We start from the raw sequence: 12,210 nt of genomic DNA on the forward strand, positions 1-12,210 counted from the left end.
CTTATGAAATGTTCCAGGTTAAGAACAAAATGGTGGAAGGGGGAATAAATCTTGATGCAACCTTAGCTTGTGGGAAGTTATTCTGAATTAAAAGAGAGGAATTTTCCCCATGTCCCTTTTTGCCTAAAATCCGTAACACTGGTTCAGTCCCTTTAAAGAAGCAGGAATGCACATGTCTGGATCCATATCTATAGTCCTGAATATTTCATTCCAATAAATACGATTATGCCGCCAGACTGTGAATACACAATCATATAATCATTATGACTTTGAAATAAATAAATAAATAAATGGTTGTTATTTTATTCTGCATTTTTACAGATTTTATCTTTAGTTCAGACTGATATCAGAGTACTTAATTCATACGATACAGAAATAACCTCTTCCTTTCAAATTTAGCAACAAGAAGAGAACATTATTTTGCTTCTCGAAAGGCTGATATTTAGAAACCTCCTCCCACATTAAAATAAAAATTAAATTATTTTATTTCATTATAAAGCAGACTCATTTTAGAGAGATCCTAGCTTGAAAAGGCAGGTTAGAAATGTATGTAATCCGCGGGACGGGGTGAGCTAGTCCCAGCTCCTGCCAACCTAGCAGTTCAAAAACATGCAAATGTGAGTAGATTAATAGATACCGCTTGGGCAGGCAGGTAATGGCGTTCCGTGTAGTCATGCCGGCCACATGACCACGGAAGTGTCTACGGACAAACGCCGGCTCTTCGGCTTTGAAACGGAGATGAGCACCGCCCCCTAGAGTCGGACATGACTGGACTTAATGTCAAGGGAAACCTTTACCTTTACCTAAACTAGATTACCTGTCATTCATCCTAATTAGTTTATTCCTTCTTAATTATTGTCACTGCCTTTTCAGACATACCCCAAAATATGGAGGAACGTGGTAAAACAGGTTTGCTGGCCTTCTTAATATACTCAGTGTTATACATGCTGAGTTTCACAGTAATTCTACTAAAAATAAATTTCCATATTTAGGCAACATAGGTCTTCTCGCTCTTTGAATGGTTTCCTCAATAACTGCATTCATCTGAACTTAAAGATAGCTGAAATCTAGCTCCAAGGCTGAAGAAACTCCAGGGATACAGGAGTAGAGCAAGACAATTGCTGAAGTTTAATTTGCAATCTGTCTCCTTCATTTAATAGAATCACAGAAATTCTCTGTTCATTGTTGACTGCAATACATAGACGACTGCAATGCATAGACATCTGATCAGCACAGTTTTTGATCCCCAAAGAAGCTGGTTAAGATTTGCCATTAATTGGCTTAATAGCCCATTCGAACACAGAAGAGAATTAAGTGTAGAAGCACTATATTTATTGGAAAACACAGGATATAAATGTACCAAGCAAATATCAGATCTCTGAACTGACATGAAAGAAAGCAAACATCCCTTCTTTATCTTTAGCTATAACAAACTTTAATCATGGAGGAAAGAGTTCAATCCAGATATCTGTTGGCACTGTTGGGGTATCTAAACATGTATATTATGCAGTTTTACACATGGAAGCAGGAACAATATCAGTTGAATTGAAAATACGGTTTTAACTATTAATTTATGGTTAAAAGAACTTGCTTGACACTAAAAGTATTTGATTTCTCTTACACCTTTAGAATCATTTGAAAACCTGTGATTTAAGTCTATTTCCATCACACTGTGCAAAACTGGTTTAAAACCTAGAGACCTGCTAAAATTAAACTATTGTAAGGCTGTTGTAGAACGGAGTATTCTAGATATTGAATATCAAAATACATTTACAGCTGCTAAAGGGCTCAGCTTTACATCCTGAATTCTATGAAAGTCATATTTTATTTTGGCCTGATATGACATACTGCCATCTACGGTCTTAGAAGGATGATACAGGAAGAGAGCAGGGACTCACAAATCTGTCCCTGTAGATATGCGGAAGTAGGTGTAATTGTTTATGCTGTACAGTTCTATGGGTTTGATAAAAAAAAAGCTTATCCTACCACTAAAGTGCCCAGGTTTATTATTAAGAGATCATCATTTCTTTATTACAGAGTGAATAACACTATAGTAAAGGTAAAAGTTTCCCTTGACGTAAAGTCCAGTCGTGTCCGACTCTAGGGGGCGGTGCTCATCTCTGTTTCTAAGCCATGGAGCCGGCGTTGTCATAGACACTTCCGGGTCATGTGGCCAGCATGACGACTCGGAACGCCGTTACCTTCCCGCCGAAGCGGTACCTATTGATCTACTCACATTTGCATGTTTTCGAACTGCTAGGTGAGCAGGAGCTGGGACGAGCAACGGGAGCTCACCCCGCCGCGCAGTTTCAAACCACCGACCTTCCGATCGACAGCTCAGCGGTTTAACCCGCAGCGCCACCGCGTCCCTTCCAAATAACACTATATGTGGTGGCAAAAATCCAAATAGCCACTAGGTGACACTGAAGAGATGCTGCCATTTTAGTGACCAGCTCGATTTTCCCCATCCAGATATGCTTGCCATCTAGGCTGTATTGCCAAATTCACAAGTGTTCATAAAAAGGAAACTGTTCTATTCCGTGAGGACAGAAATACCTTATGGCTGGAAGTTTAGCCAGACTGTACTAGCCAAATTAAACCCAGACCATTTGGGTTGTTCCAGAAACAAAATCTGAAGATTGTACTTGCACAGCAAGGCTGATGCACTATGCCTCTGTGAATCCTCCTTCCCCACATAGCCTGTTTACCAGCTCCCCTGCCAATTTCCCCTGCATCTTCCTTCCCCTTAGCTGCTCCCACTACACTTGAATTCAAACATGGCATTCTCAGTGGCCCTCCTGCCCGACTCCTCAGTCTCCCAAATGCTTGCCTCCCCTTTGTTGCCATTGCCATGCTTGAATTCAAGTGTGGGATACCTGTTGTAATGGTATGTGGGAATGACCTTGGGAGACAGGACGAAGACCCACAGCCAGGGCCACAGGCTGATAAGAGCTCAAACTGCAGCTCAGTCCGCAGGTGGGGGGAAAGCATGGGAAGCATTTCAGAAGGGACCCTCCCTAGTTTTCTGGAGATTAAAAATAGAGGAGGGAAGAAATACTTTCAGACTTTCAAGATTGATGTCAGCCTTTTTTTTTATAAGAACTTCATTAGAGTTTGAAGAGAAAGTTGAAATACAAAATACAGAATACAGAAAAGCTTGAATACAGAATTAAAGAAAAAAGACAAAGTGCAGAAATAGCAAGAAAGTATAAGAATAAGGTGACTTCCGACCTTCTCCAACACATATATAAATGCTTATTATACTAACTTAATCTCTTACCCTTAGTTAAACCTTGGCTAGCATTATTTCTATAGAAACAAACAATTTAATCATCAAAACTCAAAATCAAAACATCGTTTTTTTCCATTACCAGCAAATAGTCCAAAAGCAGTTTCCAAAAAGAAGCAAATCCAGTCACATTATTTTCTCTTATCAATGCTGTCAATTTTGCCATTTGCACCAACTCCATTCATTTCACCATCCATTCTTCCTTTGTGGGAATTTGTGCATCTTTCCATCTTTGTGCATGCAAAAGTGCAAGGACCATCTGATATTGACTGTCCTATTCCCAGAGCAGTCCATGCATGGAATGTTTTACACCCCGCCAGTGACCTTCTATACAAGTTAGGAAAAGGATAGTTCATGGTTTGTAATCTTCCGGGGGGGGGGCACCCCATACAGCTGAACAGATGTTTGCAGCCCTGATGGCAGCCCTAATAGAATAAATAATGAACGCTACATTTTCCAGTTTCCTGATTTGGAATAATTAATAAAATATAAGTGATCTCATACAGCACTTGGGGGTTATTCTGCTCATAAAATACTTACCCTTTCTATCTAAATAAATGAAACTGTCAGTGAAAGACAAGCAGACTTTATAAACCTGGATGTTCTTAAGATTTTATACAGACATCAGATTCGGCGCAAGTAGCCAGATTCTGCGCAGCTGCTATAAAGATACGTCAGATTATGATTGGAAAAATGTAGTAATGTATCCCTTGTAATAACCTTTGTGGTCTATATAACACATTTTATATATGATATTTTACTCTTTTTATCACTCCTTTTAATATTTTACATATATTTCTATAGACACTTACACCTGATAGAATATTAGTCATGATAATGCAAATTAATAAGATTGTTTTTAAACTTGATTAAGAGGCTCACTTACATTGTGATCCAAATATATTTTAACACTTAAATGGAACTTGTAAACTCAAATTTAAAATTATTTTAATTTAGATGGCTCATATTTTATGGCTAATGGCTAATGTGCATATTTTTATAGAATTGTATCTTGTACTGGTCAGTGACCGTAATAAAATCAATTGAATTGAATACAGACATCAGATAAATATAAATCTGTTATTACATTTTGAAACTCTCACTAATGAAAAGCAAAATTATTTTGCTTTCTTATATCATGCCACATGATTCTAGAACTTGGAATTTTCCAACTTTATTAATGGTAAATCCAAGTAAATTGTTAACAAGTTAGGAAAAGCAAACAGTGTGTGGCTTCTTGAATTCTTTTCAATGCCTTTACCAGCAGTGACCATAAAAGGCATCTGTTTTGGCTTTATTCTATGCATGTATTTCTGTGTGTTTGTGTGTGTGCATATTTTCCCTTTGGGTTGGGTCTGAATGTGGGTATGTGTTTACAGGAAAGCACAAGGTGGATTGATTTTTCCCATCGAGTCAGTGCCAGCTCTTAGCAACTGTCTAGTCAGACATTCTCCAGGATGATCTGTCCCCAGTCAGGCCCTTCAGGTCTTCCAGTGGTGTACCATCATTATTGTAATCAAGTCCATCCATCTTGCTGCTGGTCGTCCTCTTCTTCTCTTTCCTTCCATCTTTCCCAGCATTATAGACATCTCAGGAGAACTAGGTCTTTGCATAATGTGTCCAAAGTGTGTTAATTTGAACCTGATCATTTGTACCTTGAGTGAGAACTCCATTTGTTTGTTTTCTTCACTATCCATGATATTCTCAGGAATCTTCTCCAGTGTGAAAGTTCAAAGGTGTCAATACTCTTTTTATACTGCTTCTTTGAGGTCCAACTTTCCCTTCCATGGAGTGTCACAGGAAAAACCACTGTCTGCACAGTTCTGATCTTTGTCAACAAAGATTTGTCATGGCTTCTGAATATTTTTTCCAAGGCTTTCATTGCTCCCTTACCAAGAGCTAGTCTCTGCTAGTCTTCTAGTTCCTTTACTGTTGATAGTCAGTCCTAAAAGACAGAAGCTATCAGCATGGGAATATAAAAAGTATAAATAAGTGATAAGTAAATAAGTAAAGTTGATTGTTGTAACCACAGGCCATAACTTAAGAATGCAATAAAATATAATAACAATAAAACAATAAAATTATGAGATTATGAAATTATAAAATGAAATAATAAAACAAGCATTAAATATAAAAAGGTTACAACAAAATAAAGCCAGAGCTACAACTAAGAACCTAAATATTTCTTCCTAAGTTTGAGTGAGAGCAGAGCAAAAGTAGCAACTTGGTTGCTAACAGTTGGAAACCATCTACAAGAAGATAAATCAGTTTTTCAAGGTCAGAGACCCTGAGTTCATCTGCCATTAATAATTTGGCCCTGATCTCGTTGTAAATTGGGCAATGGAGGACATAATGGATATCATCCTCCACTTGACCAACACCACAAGGACACAGGCGTTGTTCAACAGGGAGCTTACAAAATCTCCCTTCGAGATATGTGGAGGGCATGGTCTCCAGGCGAAGGGATATTAAAGCCCTTCTTAGTGAAGCACTGGTTATATTTCCAGGTACTGAACAGAAGCTATCTATCATTTCGGTATCTTCATGGTCAATTCAGGAAATACAAAGGAACTGCATATGTTCCACTCTGGAGCGAGGCTTAAAATGGAGCAGTCAGCTTTTCCTGCCACACTAAATCTGGCCTTGCTCTTTCCAGAGATGAATCCTAACCCTGCTGAAGGACACACATACAGAGCTCTGAATCCTTATACATACTATCCAAAGTATGTTGGGTTGGAAAGAATAAAAATGCATTCAACAGCATAATAGCCAGTCCTTATAATTTGTGTGTGTGTATGTCTGGTGTGGTGTGGTGTGTGGTGTGGTGTGTGTGTGTGTTATTGGCTAATTCCTGTTCAATGAAACTAAATACATTCATTTTTATCTCACTTCCCATAACAGGAATATCTCAAAACTGAGTGTTACTATAATCAGTTTTATGCACTGCTCTTCTTCTCACAACCATAAAATCTGTATAATGACAAACTCTGTTTTTTAACAATTCAAATTCAATTGTTTTATTTTAAAACAATTTAAAATATTGAAACATCGTTAAATATTTTCAGTCACAAAACACCACAGGCTCAGGTCTCAGACACGAAAGGAAAAAGCAAAGGGTTTCATCCACTGCAGCCAGCTGGCTCTGCAAGGCTGGTGAGTATTGCAGTGGCTAAACATCCTTGATGAGTAACCCCACTAGGGACTTGTAGCACCTTCCAAAGTCACCCAACCATTGTTGTGACTTGTAGCACCTTCTAAAGTCACCCAACCATTGTTGTGACTTGTAGCACCTTCCAAAGTCACCCAACCATTGTTGTGACTTGTAGCACCTTCCAAAGTCACCCAACCATTGTTGTGACTTGTAGCACCTTCTAAAGTCACCCAACCATTGTTGTGACTTGTAGCACCTTCCAAAGTCACCCAACCATTGTTGTGACTTGTAGCACCTTCTAAAGTCACCCAACCATTGTTGTGACTTGTAGCACCTTCTAAAGTCACCCAACCATTGTTGTGCCAAAACAGTACAAGCTTTTCATCACCTCAGTAAAGGTTGGGTGATGCCAGAAGATGCTTTAATTTCCAAACTGGGATCTGCTTCTGTCTCATTAGAACTTCATGGTCTGCATGAGTCAGAACAGCTTCCTGTTGAGTTAGATGGTATTCCTGTGAAACAGAACAACCTCAGAATATTCAAGAGAGACAGAGAGAAAGAAAAAGAATATTCTGTTCAAAATATATATACTTTAAAATATCACATTGAACTGTCCCTCTATTATGTCACAATCAGTCTTAAAGGATTTCTTGATTGCTGCTGCTCTTATCTTTCTAGAGCTACTGCTAGCTAAAAAAAATCCGAACTCTGTGTCTTATATAAACATTATGCTGAATTATTGGAATAAGTGTTCAACTAAATATGGGTAAATGTCATAGTAAGTGCTTCTGTTCAACAAGCTATTCCCTAAAGCATAGAACCAGATTTCTGCATTACGCTTGTGTTCACAATTTTTAAAATAAGTGTTCTCTTCTACGTAAAACTACAGAGCTATAAATATACTGTTGCCCGCCAATTTTGTTAAAACTTTTTCATCTCCTCGCTTACAGATACAGTTGCGGAAAGAAATGCTTTACGAGAACATGTGTATCCCAAGCTACGTGAGTTCTGCAGGGAAAACTATGGGATGGAATTTCAGGTAGCGTTTTCTACATTCAAAATCTAAACTGTTACGTACATAAGCCTGCTAAAGGAAATCTGGAAGTAGTATATCATGAATGTTGATAAATCATATGCAGAACTCATATAAACAACTTCATCACCCTGCAGCTGCTCTGCACCTATAGCAGATATAGTCTTGATATAGACTATATACCAAGTCTCTCTGCACCTTTGTTGTGGCTTGTCCCAAGACAGGGTTTGACTGATTGATTGATTGATTATGTGCCATCAAGTCATTTTCGACTCCTAGCAACCACGTAGATAGAATTTCTCCATGACAATATGTCCCCAACCTGGTCCTTCAGGTCTTCCAATGGCGCACCCATTACCACTGTAATGTAATGTACAGTAATGTAATATAATGTAATGGTGCACCCCTTACATTACATTACTCTTCTTCTCTTTCCTTCCCCATTCCCCTTACATTATATTACATTACTCTTCTTCTTCTTCTTCTTCTTCTTCTTCTTCTTCTTCTTCTTCTTCTTCTTCTTCTTCTTCTTCTTCTTCTTCTTCTTTCCTTCCCCTTACCCCTTACATTACATTACTCTTCTTCTCTTTCCTTCCCCATTCCCCTTACATTATATTACATTACTCTTCTTCTTCTTCTTCTTCTTCTTCTTCTTCTTCTTCTTCTTCTTCTTCTTCTTCTTCTTCTTCTTTCCTTCCCCTTACCCCTTACATTACATTACTCTTCTTCTCTTTCCTTCCCCATTCCCCTTACATTATATTACATTACTCTTCTTCTTCTTCTTCTTCTTCTTCTTCTTCTTCTTCTTCTTCTTCTTTCCTTCCCCTTACCCCTTACATTACATTACTCTTCTTCTCTTTCCTTCCCCTTTCCCAGCATTAGAGCCTTTGCCAGAGTGCTGGGTCTTTGCATAATGTCTGAAGTAGGTTAATTTGAGTCTGGTCATTTGTGTCTTGAATGAGAACTCTGGGTTGATTTGTTCAATGATCCATCGGTTTGCTTTCTTGGCTGTCAAGATAGGGTTAGGCCCTGGGAAAGGCAACAGCAAAGTTATACAGTTCAAGGTCTAATCACAAAAGTGATGGCCAGAGAGATTCACAGAACAATAATCCATAAACCCAAACAGTCATGGTTCTAGAAAGACAGCAAGAAAACAAAAGTTAAAGTCCAGGTGAAAAATATCTGTACATCTGGGAGATCTGTCAAGCAAGGAAGACTCACCAAGCATACAGTACATAGCTTGCAGGAAATAAATATTGCTTCCAGCAATGAGCTGCTATCAAACAGAGGTGCAGCTTCCTTGCCTTAACTTGGTTGCCTAATCTGGTTGGCAAGTCACCTAAGCATACTGAGTTACTCTCAAGGAGATCCTCATGTCCAGGGGAGTCTCCTAACTGAAGAGGCAGGTATCAAGTTGAATAATGGGAAGTGATGACAAATGAAAGGAAATATGTCTTTGTACAACACTTAGTAAAACTATGGCATTTGGTATCATAAGATATAAGGACCCTACCACTAAGATAGCTCTGAAAGAGGTTTAGCTAAACTTATGTCATTGGCTGCTGATCATTGGCTGCTGATCATGACTACTCATGATTGGTCATTTTACCACCAGTAATCAGAAACAGTAATGTCTTCTTCAATACCAGCTGTAGAAAAATATGATCAAACAATTTCCTTAGGATGTCTGGTTGGCACTGTAGGAGCAGAATGCTGGCCTAGATGGACCTATGATCTGATCCTTAATATGTTTGCCAACAACTTCATCTTAGTGATCATTCAGCATCAACAAATGTTGACTGATTTGGGGGCAGAACAGATTTTTTCCCCTGGTGTGAAGATATACTTTGGAGTATGATTGCACACAACATGATGGTGGGCTACCCGGGTTCATCAAGAATGGGAAAGAAGATCTTTGCTGTATTTGTAGTATGTTTCAGAAGCAGTTGACCACCATCACTGCATCTCACACAAAGTCATTGGGACCAATTAATGAATTAACAAAAAACTAAATAAAACCACATGGCCAAAATCTTGTTTGATTTCATCTGAGAACCCAGCAATCTTGTAAAATTTAGTTAACTCTCAATATTTTGGCTTTTTTTAATGTGGAGGTTAGAGAATACCACCTTGTGGCACTATAAGCAACAAGGGTTTTATAGGAACCACTTTGCCATCATGTGGGTGTCCTTGCTCTCAACTTGAGGAAAGGGCTTGATGGAACAATAATGGCAATTGAATTTGTGGCCTGCCTGAAAGTTACTTATCCTCTGTTGGTTCTCATCTGCAACAAAGTATACTATATCTACAACATTTGTTTCTGGGTCATATTGCTAAATACACGCCCACATAATCAATATGTGAACATTAATGTTGTGTTTTGGCTGCTGTCTCCATGGTACTAACTTAAAATCACCATCACAGTAGGAAGATATTGTCTGATATTATGTCCTGGCTTTGCATTTCTGTTTCTCTGTAGCACAGAAAGCAAAATAAAACAGCCGTGCAGTGCACTCAGAAGATTTTACAGCCAAAGATAATTATATGCCATTAATGTTCTATCCATTTTTGTCTTGATATTTCCACTGTATTTTTATCACCTTCTAATGCTGGACACCCTTAACTTACAGTGGGTTTTTGTTACTCTTGTTATGCCATTTGTAGAGTTGCTTGTACTGTGATATCTTTTGAGTATTCACCAACTCCTAGGCTGTGCTTAAGGTTTAGCCCACGCCACCCATTCATGCTCATCCATCTGCAGGCATCAAAGTGGGAAGGCTGCCTGCCACATAGCTTTTCAATCATCATAGTTAGCATAGTCTTTTTAGCAATAAAGAATCTTGAGTCAAATATTGTCCAGCACTAAAAGTAGCAATATTGAAGGCTTATATACAAAACAGACAGTTTTGCATAATTTTATGCAGAAAGAGGAGGGGGAGGAGGGAAGAAAGAAGGAAGAAAGCGAGTAATTGGGATATGTTCTTATTTTATACAATAGTATGTGTGCATACCCAATCAGGCATCAAATTATTGCAGTTCAGTGGCCAAAAATATTGAATTGCAATGATGTGATTATGCCTGGCACATGAAAATCAGAAGTAGGACAGCAATATGCCAGCTTATGCTGAAGGCAGGTCTTTCTTTTGTGAGTTCCTTTATTTTTAAAGGTCAACTAATTTTTTGAGTTCTAGAAAGTGAACACTCATGTTAAATACTGGTGTTTGACAGTTATTATTTTTTAAAGAAATAGCTCAGTTTAAAAATAAATTGAGACATTAACTGCAGTTAAGATATGGTTACAATAAGATTTGATAATCTTATTGAATTTATATGTACCAACCAGTCTATCAAATGTTGCATTTCTGGATTCAAAATTCATAGCAAAGATTCCATCATCTTTTCTTGACAGATTTTTCTAAACCTTAACAAGGTTTCAGTGGATACTGCCAAACTGGATTAAATCATCCCCTTTCCCTCAGGGAACCACCATTTTGCAAGGCTTAAAGACATCTTTACTCATTTTCTTCAAAGTACAATTCCCAGGATTATTAGGGGAAAGCTATAAAACTCAGATAGTTGTAATACAGATGAATTCTGCATCTCAGCAAATGATGTAAGAGTAATACATCTAGAGGTCATATTTAAGCCTTCTCATAATGTTGTCTCCTTAGTTATGATCTCCCTATGATGGATTTATATACTTGTATGCTATGAACCGGTGCTGAGTTACTAGGTGAGGTGGAGCTGATTTAGGACCCCACCAGTTGGAAGATCCCTAGAACTAGGAGGGTCAAGCATCCACAGCCACAGTTTTGCTAGGGTTGAACCTATTTCTCCCTATCCAGACTCCAGCAGCTCCAGGCACAGTGGCAAGTCCTCAACTGCATTGCTTGGCTGACCTCAAACCAACTGGTAACCTCTCCTAGTGGCCTCCTGTAGACATTAAATGGGTGGTATGAGGCACCCTGCAAATCAGGGCTATGGGCTCTACTCAGTCTTTCCACCAATACCAACTGGAACCACAGTGGTGAAAGGAGTACCACAGCAATTCTGTGCCACACATTCCTACTCCCCATCATTTGCCCAGAAGAATCCCATTGGAGCATCTAGAAGGGCCAGGACAGCTGAATCACCCCAATGCAGCTCTGCTGGGTTGATCAGATCATCACCAGACCTGAAACCTGACTGGAAAAGCTCCAATTAATCAATTTCTTCCAGGATCCTTTGTAACTAAAAAGCAAAGGTTGCAAATTGGATGAATGGATGGACCCAGCGGTCTTTTGAGGGGAGAGTGTATCACCACTTCCTTTAAGGCTAGCAAAATCATCCCCTCTCTCAAGAGGGGCAATACTACCACACAGACCCAACTACATGTCACCTCCAATCAGTTTCACCAGCCAGGAAAATTAACAATGCTGAGAAACCTGTCTATTCCTCAGGTAGTTTCAGAATCAAATTCCCCACAGATAACCAAGCAAGACTGTGACTCTGCCACTTCAGCTGAACCTGCCTAGTCAAAGTCCAACTCTGAGTGAATTTGTCTACTACTTTCTTAGAATATCATTCACTGCAGTCTGATAGATACTCCTGAGGCTCAGGTGCCCAGTAGAAAGCTGGTCACCTGAAATAGGTTGGCTATCAGTAAACACAGTAAGATTGGGAAAATAACTATATTTCACTACACTTATTGATATAATCCATAACATGGCTCTTACTTGTGCTTAATCAGATTCACTC

At 38.8% G+C, this 12,210-nt stretch overlaps 1 protein-coding gene across 1 annotated transcript in view; it reads left to right on the forward strand.

Moving 5' to 3' along the window:
- The window catches only part of NWD2 (NACHT and WD repeat domain containing 2), a 65,367-nt gene that overhangs the window by 25,569 nt on the left and 27,588 nt on the right, over positions 1-12,210 (forward strand). Inside the window, exon 2 of the mRNA XM_063310491.1 lies at positions 7,391-7,479. Within this exon, the coding sequence (XP_063166561.1) occupies positions 7,391-7,479 (89 nt within the window). The remainder of the gene's footprint in view (positions 1-7,390; positions 7,480-12,210) is intronic.

Source organism: Candoia aspera, chromosome 8 (genome assembly GCF_035149785.1).
Source record: "Candoia aspera isolate rCanAsp1 chromosome 8, rCanAsp1.hap2, whole genome shotgun sequence".
NCBI lineage: Eukaryota > Metazoa > Chordata > Lepidosauria > Squamata > Boidae > Candoia > Candoia aspera.